Below are 21,009 nucleotides of genomic sequence, written 5' to 3' on the forward strand. Positions count from 1 at the left end.
AAGTTTTAGGCCTCAATGCCAGAGGATTAGATGCACTAAAGCTTAAAGTAATATCTTTTAAATACAACATCATTGAACAATAATAAGAAATGACAATGTAAAGATTTGTAAATGGTTTATGGCTATCCAAAATGTCAGACGGCTGTCTTCCTAATATCTAACATTTGATATTCTTGACTTTGGTTGCTTTGAGGAAGAGAACCTCCTAACACTTTCCCTGAAGTTTCAACTCAATTGTTTTTGGGGGTATTGTAAATATTATAAGAGCCATTTTAAAAAAAACACTAGTTGCTAAGATTACTTAACATGATGAAGCAACTTTTGAATAGGAATATATGACATTTCAGTGCAAATGATGTCCATTTTAATACTTTAATAAGTTCAACTGTGTGCTGCTCTTGCTCTTTTGCATATCATGTATTTATTTTTTGCTATGTTTACAAATGTCATGTTCTTATCTGTTGTATGTCAGGGACTACGGATGGAAATTAGCTCAAAGCTCAAATCCGGCATATGTGCACTTGAAGCATTATTCGTCTAAAGTGTTCATTAATGTGCATTGTCCCTATTCAACTAAACGATTACATAAAAAATTAAAATAACTGAATAGTGTTTCTGGTGCTGCAATGTTGGATTAAATAGCCAACTAGTTTCACAAATCCTCCCTTTACAGTACACTGTAATAGTCTTTTCAAAGCAGCTAGTGATTGCACGATGATATCATAATTTAAATTCACTGATACTCAAGTTCACAACTGTTGAATTGCGGTATTATATAAAAGTTTGATGTTGGTCTTAATCATGTTATAAAGTCCGAAAATCTTTAAGAGAGCTACAGGCAAAAGACACCTGCTGCATCAAGGGAAGACATTGCTTTGAATGAACATGAAGCCATGCTTTGAGATCTTCTTCGTTACGGCCACTACATGACAATTGGAGAAAACACTTGCTATACGTCAGTGCAGACTACTAATTCAGAAAAAAGGTGCAGAATCATGAATTGAACAACTGAACCATCAAACTCACTGAGAAGGATTGCTGACGGTTTTATAACAAGCAGGTACTTTTCTGACTTGCTGGTCTCATAGTTCTAAATAAAATAGGCTTCTTAAATCTCCAGTGCTCTCTCCCAAAACTATGAGTTTCCCAAAACTAAAATGAGGGGCTGACTTTTAAATAATTTCACACAGCCTCGGTCTGTTTCTCACTTCTCATCCACCCGCCCACAGTGAGAGCTGTTGAAGAGAGACAGCAACTCAAAAATATTAAGCTCACACAGACCCAAAGTGAATCCAGTAGAGTTATCCTGGGTCATTGACACCACACATATAGGTACACACACTTTGCCACCAGAATTTCACTGACAATTGACTGTAGCAAAAACTTGCTGAACATCATCCCCATCCATTGCCACACCTTTAAAATCCAGCCTCTTTGGGGAACAATGGGAGAAATGTTTGGCTTTCGGAGCCAGTGAACGGGGCCATTGAGAGCCTTGCTGCGAGATCGGATGCAGTGAATTAGTGTAAAGCCTCAGCGGTGAATAAAGCTGACGCAACGCCACTGCTATGGTTTTCCCTTCAGCTCCTGCCACGCTGGGCCCAACCTGCAAACTCCAGTGTTCTGAACCACTGGTACTACTCCGAATCAGAAACAGGTTTATTGCCAGGTAGGTTCACACATACGAGGAATTTGACTTGGTGTCGTGGTGCAGAAATAAAATATAAAACAAGAAATCTAATATGCTACGCCTACACTGAGGGATTCATCTTTAGAATATACACATGCACCACTGATATAATATATAATATATCATGTTAAGGGTGAACTTGCTTCTAAAGGCTAAGGGATCGGAAGTCAATTTAGATCTTGAAGTTTTTCAAATAGCTTTACAATGCCTTAATCTACATGTCAAACTGATATTTACTTGCAAAAAGACAAACTCAAAGACAACATCATTTGCCTTAAGAAGCTCATTGCCAGATAATGAAATGCAGAAGACAAACAATTGTCTTCTGCATTTCATGTGGTTTGTCAAAAACCACTACCAAAATAAATGTTTTGATTTCTTAACATTAGAAAGGTTGCTGATTGCCACCCAAATCTGAAGCTCTTGATGTTCTTGAACACACCAATATGTGCAGTTTTCCAAAAGTCAAACAGTCATTTAACTTTAACAATACCAAAACAGGGATGGACAATTCTCTATTATATGTCGAGAAATGATCACATCTCTTAAAGTTTTAGTTTTTTTTAATTTTATTCATGTATTATATGAATGGAAACTAATCGCTGTCTAAAAGGAAATGGCAGTAAAGTATGCAATTACATTACATGTTACGTGTTAGATGCTTTTATCCGAAGCAACTTACATACTCAATACTGTGCCAATCCCCACAGGAGCAATTTGGGGTGAAGTGTTTTGCCCAGGGACACAACGACATGCTGACTGCAGTGGGGTTTGAACCAACGCACTAGCCCACTGCGCCATACGCCTCCCCAATAATTGGTTTAAAAGATGTCAAACCACCACTACGGTCCTATAAATAAAGTCAGTACAGTGCTGGCATGTCCTCTTTACTCCAGTTTTCATGTGTAAAGGAGAGTTTCTCAGCCCAGTCTTATGAATGGCATCGTGTTGCTCCAAAAAAGCCCCAAGCTAAAAGGGCAAGGGGCATTCCACCATATGCCTGCAGAAAACCACCATATGCCTGGATAGTTAATTCATTTCTCCATGGCCACAGGCATATTTTGTTTTGTTAGCATCACAACACATCAGTGAAACACACGTTCGAACCGTTGTTAAACCTCCACTACTGCATGGCGTTTCAATCTTCATGACATCTAGGACTTCCAAAAATCTCTTTGCTTCCCATTGAGTCTAAATCTGCTGTGTCTCTGTGTTCTATTCTAGTGACATTACAGACGAGTGTGTGTAGGTGTGCCACTGACTGTGCCTGATTGTGCGAAAGAGCATAAGGAGAGTAAAGATAGGTCTTTGTGGGTATGACTGCGGGGAAAATTGAGAAAGAAGGAAAGACAAAGGAGAGAGTGATACTCCAAAAATAATGGGGTCTACAATGCCGCTGAGAAAGAGGGTCAGCTGCTGGTAAATAATGGGTAAGATCAGGGCTTTGCTGCGTGGAATTGACAGATGGAGGATGGGTTCCCAGGGAGCCAGACCTGCTACAAATAGCTCAGTGTGCAGACTCTCCGGTGCGCATGTACAGTACGTGCAAACATGAAGGAAGCTCAGATAAAGAAGACAAGAAACACGGTTGAAAACAGTTACATGGAAGGTTCGTTCACGCAACCCTCGACCTAACCTTTTGGCTTATGCAAAGGACAACAAGATGCACATAAAAGGAGAGGCAGAACCATCATTTTCATTTCTCTGAACCACACGAGAAGATGTGTCTTTGTCTAACGCACTGAGTAGCACAACCCTGTGACTATTTCCTCTCTTAAGGGATCCACAGAAACTATCCAATCATATTGTAGTTGAACAAGGGAACAAGTAAAGCATATCTGAGTCACAGTGTTCCTGCTGAGTTTCAACGGCTCTCTGTCCTCGTTCTGACATTTAAAAACGGAGCTAATACAACATAACCCAATTTAATAAGGACTAAATGTCCAGAGTGTATTTCCATTCGCCCATTGCTCTTAAGCTGAACAAGGCTTTATTCATGAGGACAAAACCGTCCTTTAGTCTTTCCTGGGTGATTGACAGTGGTCCTCCATACGGGTGGCAGAAAATAATTGAGGTTCGTGTTTCAGGGTTTTTCTTGCAGCGTGAAACCACCTCTAAAAATATCAGCTAGGGGAAGCAAGTGGGATCCAGAGAGAGGCTGAATACATAGTGTGTTCAGAAGAGAGGTTTCCTTTGTGTCCTGAGTGACAGCATCTGTTATAATGAACTTGCCAAGACACTGTGTCACACGGGAAAGAGACGGCCCAACCGGAGCATCAGGTGAGCGGCTGTCTATCGTCCAAACTCAACCTCATTTACTCTGAGCATGGTGTTGAAGCTCACTGTGAAATAAATAAATACAATAGACAAGATGTTCCTCTTAGATATGTTGTGTTTTATGTGGTTGATTCAAAGAACACCGATGGTTTTAGTCCTTAAGTGAATTGATGAATCTTGCTTCATACTAAAAAAAATTAAACAACGGGGGGTTATTACAGTGCTTAGAATCATTTGTCTAATATACAGCAAATGTTATTTTAAAATCATATTACATCTACACATAATAATGAATTCCATTAGCAGTAGTTTATTTCAATGGTAAAAAAGAGATTCCTGTTTGAATTATAAAAGACACTTTCTGTTGTTATCTGCAATAATGTTGAGCGTTTTTTTGCAACACATTGTACCAACAGTATCAACAGATGTCAAAAGTAACCACTATTAAAAAAGGGCCATTTAGGGAGTGTGAAGTCATTATCATTGTTATTACACCTACTATAATGTGGATTGTTATTACGGAGACAACGAGATTACGGATTATTGTTTGAAGAACTCGCACTCTAATTGAACTACTTTTGAAGTGTTGTATAAACTGTCATGATGTTAAATCTTAATCTGCATAGCATGATGAAATATGGAGTGCATAAAATGATATTTGCATTTGAAAGTAGAACATCTCCTTTTGTTGTCATTGCTATTACTGTAATGGTCTTTTTATGTTATAATCATAATTGTTTGGTCATCTTTTTTGTATTTCTTTGTTATATAGCACCTGCATTTGTACTCTGTATTTCCTTCTGTTACTGTGTTATGTGTGGGAAAAAAATAAAAATAAAGTTTTTTTTTTTTAAAAACAGTTCTTACGTTTAATGCTAGTGCCTCAAAGGTTTACTACTAAGTGCAGTATTCTGACTAAATGTGTGCTTCCTAATGTGCTGATGGAGCGTTTGATCACCACAGGACGGTGTGTTTTTGGGCAGAGGTCAGGCTCAGCGGAGGGAGACGCGGCTGTGAGGACACTGGATCCTGAGCCGATTCATTTTCTCGCCCCCTGGGTTTGAGTGGAAAGGCAGACAGGAGCTTTTCTCAGCGTGCTGTCGAGGTGAGGACATGGTGAACCATAGACACCCGGCTGCACCCCCAGCATCGCGGCGCACAGCACATTAGGTAATGAAGCGCTCGTGAAAAGCTACGATACAAGTTTGGGGAGAGGTGGAAAGTATATAAAAGGGGTTTCAGTCTGTATGGAAACATGATTTCTAACTGACATTCATCACATGGTATAAAACTGATTAAGAAAGTGAGGATCATGTCTTACATTAACTAATACATTCCATACTAATCCTACTATATAAACTATATAAAATAATACGCTTGAGAGCTCATTCATTTGATAAAGTGTTGCCAGGCTGAAAGTAAAACATGCATTGACCTAAACAACTATATAGTGAGGCTTTAACAGCTTATATAACAGTGGCTAACAATAGCTTTTATGCCTCAGGTCAATTCTTATAATCTATATGACAAATTGTCACACGGTCACCATAAGTGATGCAATGGTGTTTCAAAAGGAAAATGGTCAAAAGGTTTCTATAAATGACTTTTAATTGATCGGTCAAAGCTTCCTCAGATTAGCATTAGCACTAAGAAGCAATAAAGTGGATATAAGCTAAGTGCTGGTGTCGCACCATGTGTGGTCACGTAAACAAAGAACCACATACAGTGAGTTTGAAAAGGTATTATTCAAATGTATTACATTTAGCTTTGGCATGCATTTGTTCCACAAGATATTTAATATTAAGACTACAAATAGCATTGCAGCTTTTCAAGGTTGAAGGCCAGACATTTCAAAAATACAAGAGAGAATATTAAATATTAAGTAAAGCAATATTAATTTGGAAAACAATGACTGTGTGATTTTGGCATATAATAATATAACGAAGCACTGCATACTTACCAACTATCTAGTCATTATAATATCATTGTACTTGCCAAACACCCACATTTACACCACCTTTTATAATCATTCCAGCATCAAAATTAAAAACCAAATGCACATTGCAGCTTTTAATAAATAGCATCATAAGTACTGTAGGCGCGAAAAGAAATGATTGAAGTGTACTCTTCAGGACACCTTGAGTGCATTATCACACATGCGCACTTGCCAGGGGAAAAAAGATAAGCTTTGTTAGAATTCGTTAGTCCAAAAGTACTGCTATTTATCCTGCAGTGAACAGAAATTGAGATCTGCTGTTCAACTGTTTGCTGTTGTTTGTTTGAAGCTGTCCTATACATTGCTTGATATTCGTTGGTTTTCTTATACAAGACTTAAGTGTAGGCAGTGGCAGGTGTAAGAAAAGAGAGATGTTATTAAGGGCATAGTAATCAGATCAAACCTCCACCATTGTCCTGGACTCAGAGTAGCTCCAGAGTGAGGTGGAGAGTAAGAGGGCTGTTAAGTGCCTCTGTAGGAGTCATTATATAAACGCATTAACTTTCTCTGTGCTCACATGTACTTGTGGCTCCTGTGATCAGAGTTGTGGAACATCTTACTATGGTGATGTTTTCTCCAACAAATCTCTCTTAACAGAACACAACCTGGATGGTAGTCAACCGTGGGTCTGGCAGACAAACTTGATTATTTTTCTGAGTGGCAGCTAGCGTTGCAGTTAGTGTGTTTTGTCCACATGCTGTCGATGGTGGGTTTCTTTGTAACCGTGTACTGGTGTAATATGTAGGAACTCATATTGTTTTGTTAGTTTTTGGGCATTTCTTACTGATATTAGCGCCACAAACTCCTTTATACCCCTGTTTCCCCCTTTAAATAACAAAAAACTATTTGATGTTGTACTCATATTCTTCCACATTGCATTGAAATAAACTGCCACTGCTTTGCACACTTATAATATATATGGTATCCTATGTTGTTTTATATTTGTAGCTTGGTCTATCATAGTGTATTTTAACTGACTTTGTATAATTTATAATATTTTATAGATACTCTTTAGATATGTGTATTTGTACAGTTTATTTGTATTTGATCATATGTTTAACTTGTGCAAAGGTTGCTGTTACAAAACAATGTTCCAATTCGGGGTCAATAAAATATATTCCAATCAGTCCTGAGTGTATGATCATGCTGAGCAGTGAATGAAACTATAATTACAGACCCGTATCCTGCATTTTTTTTATTAAAACAAACACTAATTCTACATGATTACCTTTCAAAATGAGTCTTAAAAGTCTTTCTGATGAATGCGTGATGTTTCTTTGTTAGCACAACACTGAAACTAGTTAATCACAACCAGAATGATTTTCTATTCATAACCCACTTTACACGACGCTGCAGTCTTGATGTAAAAACTAAAAAGAACATTTTACAGCACTAAATGACTCAGGAAAGTTTGTGTTGGATGTTATTATTTCCCTGCTCACTCCACCATGGCCACGCTAAAAAAAAACAGCCAGCTGGGCCCAAGAACAAGAAGGCCTTTTCACAACTTTTCCAGCCAGTGAGAGTACAGTAATATCACATTCCTAATCCCCGCTGACAAGAAATGAAGTCGCAAAAGAAATGAAATGAACAGGAATGGCTCAAAGCCTGAAATAGCTCCATCAGACAGGTTTCTCAGAGAGTGATGGAGCCGAAAGTTCAGAGCTCATCCTCAAAATATAAAGAAGCATTAGTGAGGGACTTAAATGACTTGTCAAAATGAGAAGACTCAGCTAACAAGATGTGGTTTTCAAGAAAATGACAGAGGGTAGTCTCCCTGTATTAAATATTTCGATATAAGGTGTAATGAATGAGTGTGTACATTTTAAAGCCATCTACTAATCTCTCACTTTTAAAAGCCTCCCAATTCATCTTTACCTACATGTTGGAAAACATTCTTAACTCCAAGTATCACACATTACTAACACAGGACATATTTCATGTGATATGTGTTGATTATGATGGAGAGAGAGCGAGAGCTGTCAGCAGCAATAAGTCAATAGAGCTCCTGTGCAGTGTCAGCCTGAGGCGAGCGTCATTGTAAAAGATGAAATGCCACAATCACTATCAGCAGAAGGATTGTGAAAGGTTTATTCTTAGGGCCCTTCTGATTAATGCAAATTACACCTTGCTGCAAGAGTCTGGCAGGAGCTGTGAGATTGCACTATCTTTAAATCCTGCTTTTATTCACTCGCTGCCATTTAAAACCTCGGCGTGACACTTCTTTCTCTCATTGTCACATCATGTCTATTCAAAAGTGTCTTTCTTTGTCATTTTCATTCAGTTAAAAAAAGAATTTATTTGTCCCGAAAAAGAATTTATTTGTCCCTTTTTTGCAAATAAATACATATTGTTCCTTGAATTGTATGGTTAATATTTCTAAAAGTCTTTCCTCAAAGGCAATAAAAGGTCACAGTATTGGAGTTCAAATGCTCTAATAAGGACAGAATAGACAGAAAAAATGTGCCCACTTGAGCAAAATAGATTTTAAGAATTTTAGATTTTGTATTCCTATTTCACCTCTTAAACTGCATCTCCATTTTTTATTTTCTCAAAATGTCTCTGATGAGTCATGTCAACAATGTCTAGTATTGATATAATCTGTCGTTGACCAGCAGCCTGCATTTGTCTTCTCCTTGTCCATCTGTCTTTGTTTCATTTCTAGCGGTTCTTATTGGTCTGAAAATAGTGAAAACATGTTCTACCTGTAGCCATGGAAGCGGCAGCGAACTCCACTTAGCCATCTCCCTGGGAGGCAGAACCCTCTCATTTAGACACACGCATGTAGAGGGTCTGTGAGCTGCCACCTGTGATTATGGTGCAGTTACATAACGAGGTTTACAGTCTGGATGTGTGAACCTTGTGATCTACTGTTCCCCGGGCTTGCAGCATCAAGCCGTCAAAGCGTTGCATTATGCAGGGACGGGTACAGTACCTGTTGCCGACACAGAGAGAGAGGCGCTTTCAAAAGGACGCTTTGAGCTCCATTAGTTGACGTCCTCGGGCCAAACACAATAGCCTGGTGATGATCACACACGGGCTATTGCAAATCACCGTCAGAAGACTGAAATCAGAGGCTGCCAGGGAGAAAGAATAGGAGCGCAGAGAGAGAAAAAAAGAGAGAGGGTTCCTGCACTGATGAGTTATCAGTGATTAAGCTGGGGCCGAGCCAGTGTGGCTGCATTTAGAAACGTCACACTCTTTCACCCCACACTCATGTTCATCTCTTTTAGCGTTTGACTGATGACTGGCTCTCTGAAAAGACGTGAGAAAAGGGAGAAGCAAGCACTCTGAGGATTATGTCACACCTGGAAGCTGTCAAGGGTAACGGTAATGTACTCAAGAGTGGTGGCGATGAAGACACATTTGCAGCTTCCTGCCAACAACAAGAAGAAGGCAACAGGCAGGGACACTGAGCGACACATCAAGACATGTGTTCCTTGGAAGTTTTCCCCAAAGATTTCAAATGTAGATCAGTGTTACGAATTACCTTTAATTAGAGGGCTGACTAATAGTGGTTGGCATACTTCAGCTTCAATTCCTCTGACGCAGGACTCCTGGTGTGGCGAGGCGGCCATATTGTCAAACACTGAAGCACGAGAGCACCATATTCCTCCTCGGGTCAAATGTTATTGATAAGTCTTTGATGACAAGTGTGAAAAGCATCCCTCTGCACCGGGACACAGCACCCAGCAGCATTATATATTCATACACACTGCACTGACGATAACAAGGTAAATAGATACGTGACGATATGCCCCACTCATATCATAAGCATTCTCACCTGTTGCTGATTGTTGCTTTTTTTTTAACGTATTTATTGAGCTGTAATCTTTGAAGTTAAATGTTGGGATAACAGAATTCGCCTTAGGGTAAAAGTAGAGCAGAAGGGCTTGAAAGAGAGGTTTGAATTGTATGTGGGAAGCCATTGTAAAAGCCTTTTCTTGTTCGTCACGCTGCTTCCATTTACTTCTGATTAACATCTGATCAAATACAATGGTGGATTGTCTGCTTGTGTTTTCTGAATGATACGTCTGAGCATCAAGTGGCTGTCAACTGGTAGTGCCATGATGTGGGAGGGAGGGAGGGAGAGAGACAGCGAGAGAAACAGGGAGAGAGAGAGAGAGAGAGAGAGAAAAAGAGAGGGAGGGAGGGAGGCTGCAAATGGCAGCGTCTGTGACACCACTGGAGGGAGGGAGGAAGCGAAGAAATAGTCAGAGGGAGAAAGAGAGAGAGAGCAGTCCAACTAGATCAGATTGCAAAAGATTGATAGAGAGCTGTTCAGTTCGTAACCACTGAGGGAGTATTGTACAGTTTTAGGGCAAATGTGAAGGACAGGACTAATGATGTTGAAGGATGAGCAGAAGACCAGCTGAAGAAACTGCCTCAGAAGATGGAGATACAAAAACCTGTCATCATTTCAGTGGGATAATCCTCGCCTAACGCTTCCTACCTGTTTCCACAAGAGGTGTCTCGGCCCGAGGTTCTGGTGAGATTCAGCCTGCGACACCACCTGGGAAGAGGCGAGATCAGGCAAGGATGAAGAAATTCAAAGGGGGTCTGTGCCTGGTGCTGAAGATGATGGAGTGGTTTTCTCCAGCGTTAGAGTAGCGCTCAGAGAAGCAGCAGCTGCGGCGGCAGGTGCAAAGAATGCCTCAGTTTGGTTAACAGGGACAACCGGGAGAGAAGAGAGCACCTTTAATCCTGCAGCCCGAGGAGGACAGGTGGAGATAAAAGGTAAGAGAAGGACAGGAAACTTCACTACAAGTTGCAGCCTGATGGTGACATCATTATTGCCTGATATCATAGATGTCGTTTTTAAAAGTAGCACTGGATGGCATTATATACACTCAAACATTCACCTTTCGAAATTAGACATCTAATTATATGGATTCATAAATATATATTTTTTAAATTCTATCAGAAACAGCATATACAATTAATGAATTGCATTGCTTTTAAAGGATTTACAATCCAACGTAAATTATGTTATTCCCTAGAATTGAAAGCAAATGTATGAACAATGCACAAATGCTAGGATTATGTATTTATTTTGAATGTAAACATCACAAATGAAAGCTGAAAGTCTTTGCTGTATAGTGTTCATTTGATATCCACTGTGATGTAATATAGAAATAAAACAGTAAATAATGTTACTTACTTACTTACACATAAATATATTCACTACAGTATGGAGCTTTTAATGTATACGTGAATGAACACACTATTTAAAAAATATGCAGATCTGCCCAGATTTATAAGCAGGATTAATCACCTTTACATAATTCTAAATTATGCAGATTTATCCAGAGTCTAAAGTAAGATTAATCATCTTTAAATCCTATTCTTAGATTTTGAGATGGCCAATAATCTCTCAAAGGGTTAAAAAAAACAACAAGTGAGCCAAGAATCAGAGTACGTACAAGAAAGCAGACACAACAAAACTGAAAAGCCATCAGTCAAAACAAAGATGTCAACATCGAAAGTTTGAGTCGAACACAAATCTAATATGTCGTCACCAACAACTCTAAATCGTCTTGATCCATATCAGAGCTCGACAGCTTATAAATGCAATTGTTTCTTTCTATTGGAAACTAAATAATTGGTTTATTGAGAAGTTGCAGACACAATAAGCTTTTTTAGGATACCAATTTGAAATGTAGTCATTAGTCTTTAGATTAGATAGACTTTTTTATAGTGGAAATTAAATAAAAGAACCATTGGTTTTAGGCCTGGATGGTGAAACACGTCAAATAACAAACAAAGTCAACGTAAACACTATTTTCTGGATCTTCCCAATTCAAGTTCAACAAACAAACACTCTCTGAATAAATGAACTGGTTACATTTAGAGCACTTTTTATTTGAGAGCGTTATATCATAGCATGTCATTTAGCATGATATAACAGAGGGCAGACATGAGCAGGTAGTAATGGATCAATGTGTTGCTTCAGGTACTGCTCTATTCTATGAGTGCATAAAGAAATCACTGATGTGTGAGGACAAAAGAGACAGAGGATGAAGAGAAAAATATTATGCAACAATGACCTCATCCTGTTTTTCATCCGAGTACAGTTTTGATTCACTTGTGGGATATTTAGCACTCAAAACATCAAATACAAACACACCGACAAAAGGGGTTCATTATAATATCAAAAACATGGACTTGTAATACTGGTTAAGAAATATCTATCCTTTTTAAAAAATAAATATATCCAAGTGAGTGAGTGTTAACCAACAGGTGTTGCTTTAAATTGGAAATCATAGAGTTCAGGTGTGATATGGCTGAGTCAGCTTTTGTGAATGGGTGCAAATAATAAAAAAAAACGTAATGAAAAAGCTCCCATGTGGTCAATGAATGGAAACCAGGTGTTTGAAGGGTGCAAAAGCTTCAGGTGCAGCAAAAAAGGTGACAGATTTGGATCTCTATGCATATGGCAGCTGAGGGTGAATCAGTCCTGTATGAACACCTCTCTCTACCACTTCTCTCAACAACCACCTGAGATGGCCTACATAATCGAGTCTAACAGCCTCCAGGTCTGCATCTTACTTATATGTCTCTTTGCTAGCAGTGAAACCACCAAAAGACAATTATTGCATAACATTTCAACACTGGGAGCTAGTTTGTAGAAGATACCGTCAATTAGACAATGGTGGTGTTACTTTCTATAGGAAAATACCTGAAGGTCACTTGAGACGAGACGAGTTCCGCGTGGTGAGCTATAGGAAAACACAATGACACCTGAACCGCAGCTCTTCCTTTACAATGGCCTTGGGAGGTGGGCCGGGATGCTAGTGGTTGAGCTCAGTTTCCTGCTTGCTTGTCTTGAGATGAAGTGCCCCCCCTCCCACTACACCGCATTGTTCCTCCAAATCCCCTTCATTCTTTTTAACATCCAATTATTCATTCTATTCACCGCAATCAGCTGCGAGCTTATCGTCTCCCTTAGTAGCTCCTCTATAAACTCCACGAGAACACACACAGCAGACAAGGTCACTAAAGGTTATTCATGAAATGATTGGCTGGGGTGGAAGTCACTGTCCTTGTCCTGCCTTATTAATCAAAGATGCACATGTATTCTAAACAGGATTGGAATCTGCTATCCCTTTCACAAGCATTAACATGCCTCTCAATACAAAGACTATATCCGCACAAATGTGACAACAGCAGTTTTCTAGTTGTTTTTGTTTGTTAGAAAAAAACATTATGTGTGGGTAATAGCAGGTTCGAATCGTGGGTTCCAGAAATGTTTAATTTGAATACCAGCTTCTCAATGACATATGAGCCCTACCTCTTATTACTGTTATATGGCTAAAGAAATACCAATTGCCCTTTTAACTTCTAATTCATTTAAATGAAGGTAATTAAGATTCATAGCCATTCGGCTGTCACTAGCAGTTGCTTAATCTAATGTCAAGCGTTTTGGCACAGTTAAGACTAATGTCAAATCAAAGTCAAAGGGTTAGTGAGAAAGATTCATCTTTAAGTACCATGTCCACTCAATCCTTACATGTACAACCTCTCAATCTGATATAAGAGCTTCTCGTGTAGCTACAGCGAAGGCTTGCTTCATGTGGTGAAACTCTAAGGCACTTGTCTGATGGCTCCAAAGACGTAGGGAGGGTTTTCACTTTCATTTGACCAACTCACTGGACACCTGACACTGACGACTGCAGTAAGATATGGAGAGGCCGGTCAGATCATGTGTGTACTGTAGAGAGCACGATGTATAATGTGAAATGCTAAGCCGATGATCAGGCTAAAGATTTGTCTGTAACACAGCGGGCGTGATTATGCCGTCATAGAGCAAAGACCACCTGCCGCTACACAGGTGAGCCAATGAGGAGCAAACACCTCATTAAAGTGTTTGTATAAAAGTCAGATGCTATATAGAATTCAAAAGATGAGACCATCCAGCTTGGTTAACAGATGTACACGTGTGAGATGAGTGGAAGGATAACTATTTTTAGCTGTAACAGCTGTGCTCTTTAGGGAATGCAGTGTAAAAAGGCAAAAAAAGAGCCTTTGGAAGTATAAAAAAAGGATATAACATTTAGCTACAGGATGTAGTTTTGATACAGGTGTTTGTAGCCCAAAGGGACAATTTTAGGATTGTGCATGATGAGGCAATCTAGTAATCGGGAGAACATTCTCGTGAAAGAGTGTGAGTAGAGGAAGGGGATAGGTGTGAGTGTGTGGCAGACAGCAGGGCACCCGGGATTTGGGAACGTACATGAGTGAACTGTAAATTCTTCAGGGCCCGAATCAGGCAAGCAGTCACAGAATGGATGTGGCCAGGCGATAAAAGCTGCCTGCACCCAGAGGGGCCTCAGTGCAGCCCCCAGGGGCAAAACTCTTTGACCCTGAGGCTGGAAATCTAGCGCAGTGACCAGGTTATCAGCTGTACAACCAAAAGACAATTATTTAACAGCATTTTGCAAATTCAATATCTTCCAAACTCACAATTCAAAACATTATCTAGTATGCCGTTAGTGTAATCTTCCAAATGTATTCTTGTAAGATCAAAATCCAGTATGTAATTCCTAAAAATGTTATACAGGGCATTGCACAGGGGAGATATCTAGTTGTATGGAGCACCCTGGGGAGATGCGATGAATGTACCGCATCCTCAAAACATGATTAATAACACTGAGCATTTTACAGAATGGGGTCAGATAAATAGTCCTTTGCTCTCCAACCCTGATCACAGCATCTGCAACTGCATGTACAGTGGCACACATACAAGTCCCAGAGGGGCGTATTTAAATACACAAACACATCCCCATGTACTTCCCTAAAAAGGTTTTTTAAAGAAAGCACAGAGTCCAGGTTGATGGATGTGTGACGACTGTATATACAAGTAGTGACTTAACTGAAGGTGCATTTTTTCTTTACCTAATAATAAACATCTGTTATAGATGACTTAGTTTGTCTCCTCTGCTAACCTTCTCCATCATTTGAGAGAGCAAAGCCCAGGAAATGCCATGTGACCGAAGTGGATCTGCTGTGAGGCCAGCTCTTCACTTACACAGCCGACATCAAAAGACACGAGGACCCTTCAGAGAGGGCCAATTGGATTTTGAGTCGTGATGTTTAAAGAGAGCAAGATGGCGGGGAGAAAGACTGTGAATGAACTGAAGTAACCACCGTTATGGATAATAAACTACAACCCTGGGATAAGGGAACAAAATTATTCCCATAACAATATTGACAATACTGATGGCTTTACTGTTACTGCTATCATCAACACCATATTGATTTTTATTATAGTTGATTATGTAAGGATTAACTCATCAGAGGCTAAGCTAAGTTCAGTAATAAACAATAAATTGTAACGTTAAATAAATGGTCAAATAGTCAGTCGTATCAAAAATCTAAATGAACTTAATTTAATGCAGATCTTTCAAGAATATCCTACACGAAAATAAAATGTTTTATTCAAATAAGTAGAAAATGTAAACAACTGTAGGTGATGATGGTGACTTGGTCATTTGGGCTCTTAAAGAGTTATTGATTGAAAAGATGAATTCTATTATGTATGTTTTACAATGTTTTGCCACTCAAGCTTCAATGGTCGGTTCTTTTGTGATGTTTCGTACAGGGGAATGCTTTTATTTGTCCGTTATGTGACAGGTAGACACTCACATTGTTTTCCTCTTCTGCCTCTCTCTACAGGGATTGGATCCCACCCAGCTCCCTCTCTTTGACTTACTCAAATGCAACTCAGCCAGTAAACAATCTGCAAGGGGCCGCCTTTCTGCACGGACCCTGCATCTGGAGGCGTTGCCGATAGCATGAGTGTTGGACGGATAAACGGCTACAGCATTGTGTCATCCGAGGAAGAGGGCCTCCGCCTCTCTACCATGCATGGCATGAACGGCTTTGGCAATGGCAAGATCCACACACGGCGCAAGTGCCGCAACCGTTTTGTCAAAAAGAATGGCCAGTGCAATGTGCAGTTTGCCAATATGGAAGATAAGTCGCAGCGCTACATGGCCGACATCTTCACCACATGTGTCGATATTCGATGGCGATGGATGCTGGTCGTCTTCACTCTTGTGTTTGTTCTCTCCTGGCTTGCCTTTGGTTTAGCCTTTTGGGTCATTGCTCTGCTTCATGGAGATCTGGACAACCCCGCTGGAGATGACAACTTCACTCCATGTGTCCTACAGGTCAATGGATTTGTGGCAGCCTTTCTGTTCTCCATTGAAACACAGTCTACCATAGGGTATGGCTATCGCTGTGTCACTGAAGAGTGCCCGATGGCTGTCTTCATGGTGGTCTTCCAGTCCATAATGGGCTGCATCATTGACTGCTTCATGATTGGCGCAATCATGGCCAAGATGGCCCGGCCTAAGAAGCGAGCACAGACACTGTTGTTTAGCCACAATGCTCTCATTGCCATGCGGGATGGAAAGCTGTGCCTCATGTGGAGGGTAGGAAACCTCCGCAAAAGTCACATTGTAGAGGCCCATGTCAGGGCACAGCTGATCAAACCTCGGATCACTGATGAGGGGGAATACATTCCTCTGGACCAGATAGACATCAATGTGGGATTTGATAAAGGCCTGGATAGGATTTTCTTGGTTTCACCCATCACTATTCTCCATGAGATAGATGAGGAGAGCCCCCTATTTGGAATCAGCAAACAGGACTTGGAGACAGCGGACTTTGAGATTGTCGTCATCTTGGAGGGGATGGTTGAAGCGACGGCAATGACCACGCAGGCTCGCAGCTCCTACTTGGCCTCGGAAGTTCTTTGGGGTCACCGTTTCGAGCCTGTCTTGTTTGAGGAGAAGAACGTGTACAAGGTGGATTACTCTCACTTTCACAAAACCTACGAGGTGCCGTCCACCCCCCGCTGCAGTGCCAAGGAAATGGTGGAGAACAAGTTCTTAGTCCCCAGCACAAACTCGTTCTGCTATGAAAACGAGCTTGCCTTCCTAAGCCGCGATGATGAGGAAGAGGAAGTAGGTGGTAGTAGCAGGCCGCTGGCGAACCTCAGTCCAGACAGAAACAGCCGACATGAGTTTGAACGCTTACAGGCCACCAGGGCGCTGGATCAAAGGTCGTATCGAAGAGAGTCGGAAATATGACCCATACCCATTGACCTTGGCTCAACTTTAACCAAGGGTAAAAATGCAGAACAATGCAAAGTGCCATAGGAAAAGCTGAATGCTGGAAAAGAAATATGGTGACACTAAAAGGTACTTAACTGGAAGACATGGGGGAAATCAGAAGCACGCAGATAAGACAATTGTGGTAATGAATGTCTACAATCAAGGAAGAGGCTAGGAGAAGACCTTCTTCCTGAATGGAAACTTGAATCTTTTTTCACATGGTCACTTTGAGTTGAGCGTGTTCAATGAACAAAAACTATTACGACGTAACCAAATAATCAAACCTTAGGTGTAAATAAATCGCTTAGGTAAGTTATGTTTTGTGTGCAGTATCATCGGTTCTATAAACCCCTCTCAAAAGTACATTATTTGAACTTCTTCTTGGGCACGAATAAAGGTGTAACAAGGTTTCTTTAAAGCTCTCCTCACATTGCTGTAGTTTGCTTGATGTGTGTTCAATGACACAAATAAGTGCATTGCAGCTTTTAGATGCAATGAGCCGTGATAGAAAAAACAGAGCCACTGAGGAAAACATAATTCAAACACTTCATTAGTATCAGTGCGGTTCCAAAAATCGACCTATGTAGGGAGAGTGGGGCTCTATTGATTGCACTATGAAGAACATAAGAGTATGTTGGACAGAACTGAAATTGTATAGAGATCAACTCTATAAATAACCTGTCAAAGCCTCATATCTTAAAAACAACAAGCCACCAACACCATGACCGGCTGCACTGGTTTGCACAAACGCTGTCATGTACAATCATTAGTAATCAGGTCAAACTAAACTAAAGCACAAATGGTAGGACAGTCGTCTTAAATACACATTTTGTAGATCACAAAATATATTTTTGCAAGAAAAGATTGCAAAACCAAGTTTATGAAATAGCGGCAATTTGTAACCCAACGAAGCAATGCGCCATCAAAGGTCATTTTACTATTAAAATATGAAAATGTTGGTAGTTATTTCCAGTTTTCTTTCATTACATATGGAAATCAGACCGTAACAAACTGGCATAGATCGATTACAATGAATGGTTTTGTCCTCCTTAAAAAGGAATCTATGCATATAGTTAACAGTATCAGGGGCCAGAAATCCTTTAGGGTTTAGTGTGGAATTAAATCAAGTTATTACATTAAATCCATTTATTACGTTTAGCCTGAAATTAAAAGAAAACTCTATTTCTAAGAATAGCTGTTGTGTTTATCAAAATCTATTTATAGTCCAAACGTGTTAGCCAGCATTAGTTTGCCCTACATTTCTATTCACTTGAAATCATCAGTGGTTGAATTTAAATGCTCTTTATATTGTTTCTTTACCTGGGTTATAGATGATGACAAAATATTATTGAAATATATTATAACAAATATATCGTATAAGGGATTAAATGAATGTGAGCGAGACTACGTTTGGCTAAAAACCTGTTATCACTGTCATTGCTTTCAAATTAGATTAACTTTAGCAACAGTTAAACACAAATATGTTACTCTTATATTATTAATGTAATTTGGCGAGAAGTTGCCAAGACGTTAATGCGATGACACTGGACCAAGGTCTGAATGGAAGCAATAACACTAAGCACAACTGTCTGAATTCATTTCATTTATTGTAATTCACTGAACATGAATGTGCATATTTTTGATTCTCAGATAACAATTTTAAGGCATGGCGTTAGGAGAATGATCCTGCATTCTTTCGTTTTTATTGTACTTGTATGCATATGATTTCTCAGATATGATACCAAAGTAAAGAGTGTAGCTTAGACTTACGTTTTGAAATGATTGTTCCCAAGGTTTTCTTCCAAAAACTGTTCAGACTGATCTTGAAAAATGGATAGTTATATATTCCAAAAAGCTCTTTGAGTGTCCACTTTAAAGCTGTTAGGAAATTCTGAAAGATATGGCATTAGTTCAAGCAAATCCCGGTTTAATTTCAAGTCAAAACCGGATCAATTAAACATTTAAGTTGTAGATATATATTCAATCATCAGCTATAACTATGTAGTTTAAGAGAAACAACTATAATGCATGACAACTTTTTTTCTTGGCATTTAAAAATGATCCCTTATTCTATATGCCAAGTCAGAATTCTACAGGTTTACGGACAGGTTTATTAGTTTCTGTTTATCAAGTCCAGTTTATCTAATACCTCATGCCCCTGTGGAACACTTTCATTTAACTGATTAAAGATTACTAATGAGTAAAGAAGGGAATCTATAGGAAATGGTGAAAAACACAGAGAACCAAACAATGGTTGTTATGTTGGTCACAATGACTAATATTTTCTTTATAGTCATTTAACCCGGTATTCTTGACTCTATGTTATATGTTGCTTTTTTTTTTAGAAGATTGTGGGATGTAGTAAAATATAAAGAGCATTTTTTGGCTAATAAGTGAGTGTTCTTTACCCATCCTTAAACATGTATTGTGCTCATTGCCTTCTGAGAAGGTAAGAAACACTGATGTGTGAAGACTGCACCTCCTCAGTGGTCAAAACAAAAAGCATTTTAACTGAATAATTCTTTCCAAGATTGTTTTTGCTTTGATGTTGCCCACCTGAGCCCTTAAATAAAAGAAACACACACATGTTTTAGCTAAATATAAAGGTTTATAGTGTAAAAAGCGTAGTCAAAATATAACATGTATTAGGGAGCAGCCAGGCTGAACAAACCTGATTATTTTTATACAAAATTCTTTTTGATAGAGTACAGCAATCAATGTGTATCTGTGTATATCAGAGTACTACAATGAAATCTCTACTGAGAGACAAAAATATGATTCTTCTCTCACCTTTCAATAATTTAATTTCTGCCATGATTAAACAGGTATTTCTCTTAAAGGGATGATTGGAAAAACCTTTGACCTCTGTAGAAGTCTTCCTATGTCTACTGGGCTTTTGATTTGAATTCAAAGTCATTTAAATTATTCAATTAAAAACTAACTGTGAAAAAAAAGCTGTTTTATCTTTTTCTTTTTTGAGAGTGGTCCATCAGACATGTATCGGTATTAAAATGGTTGAGCTGATGAATGAAGTGGTAATACATCACCATGGGGAGTGGGTTAAGAGAACAGATCAAGAATGAAGTCACTACAGTCGGAGGACTTCATGGTCTTGGGCCAATTATTCAAGAAGGCTCATCAATTAATCACTGTGACACACAAACAACAAGCGGCCAGAGGCCCTTTGGCCCCGCTGAACTGGGCAAGAGGCCTGTGGCTCACTTTGTCAGATCAATGAAGTAACACAACACCTGGGAGATCATTATTATTCTACTACCTAAAAACAGAGGAAACCTTAATGTCTTTAAGTATTCTGTTTCGCTGTGGGCTTTCTCTCTGACCTTTCTCATGTTAAAGAAGGAGAACACAGGCGTAAATAATAAAATGAACGATGGCATTCAGTTTCAGGGTTACTTAATCTTAACTGCCTACTTGAATATTATTGTGTCTTAATGTTAATAGTAAGACCTGTATAATATGGTAAGTAAACGTGTCTTGTGTCTGTGAAAAGACCCTATTGCACATTATGGTTTTAAGTAAAAAAGACTTACACTTATTTAAATTCGGGATACTTTAGACTGAAACCGGGGACGATATTTTGACGGAAAAAAATCTAAAACAAAGATTTTTTTTGCAAGCATATATTTGGCCTTTCTGTACTGTTATTTTCCTGTTACCTGTAGTCCAACAAAACTAAGCCCATATCATGGTCATTATCACTACTGATACAGTGATTTGGTCTATAATCTAACATGTTATTAGATTTAGAAAATATCCTTAAAATACTTTTGAATGAAACATGTAGAATAGATTTAATCTACTTTTATGCGAATTATCTATGATCAAATGTGTGGCATTTCTGCAACAGAGTACCTGAGCTAGCTACTACAATGGTGTCATTAGCAGCACCACAGAACAAAGGCAGA

The 21,009-nt window shown here is 39.2% G+C and overlaps 1 protein-coding gene across 1 annotated transcript; it reads left to right on the top strand.

The window, feature by feature from the left end:
• The first annotated feature begins 10,274 nt into the window (after positions 1-10,274).
• On the top strand, positions 10,275-20,019 carry kcnj12a (potassium inwardly rectifying channel subfamily J member 12a). Its single transcript, XM_010768444.1, has 2 exons — positions 10,275-10,700; positions 15,639-20,019. Exon 2 carries the CDS (start codon positions 15,758-15,760, stop codon positions 17,057-17,059), a length of 1,302 nt encoding a protein of 433 aa, XP_010766746.1. The 5' UTR covers positions 10,275-10,700; positions 15,639-15,757; the 3' UTR covers positions 17,060-20,019.
• Positions 20,020-21,009: the final 990 nt, after the last annotated feature.

Source organism: Notothenia coriiceps, unplaced genomic scaffold (assembly GCF_000735185.1).
Source record: "Notothenia coriiceps isolate Sejong01 unplaced genomic scaffold, NC01 NC01_scaffold00005756, whole genome shotgun sequence".
Lineage (NCBI taxonomy): Eukaryota > Metazoa > Chordata > Actinopteri > Perciformes > Nototheniidae > Notothenia > Notothenia coriiceps.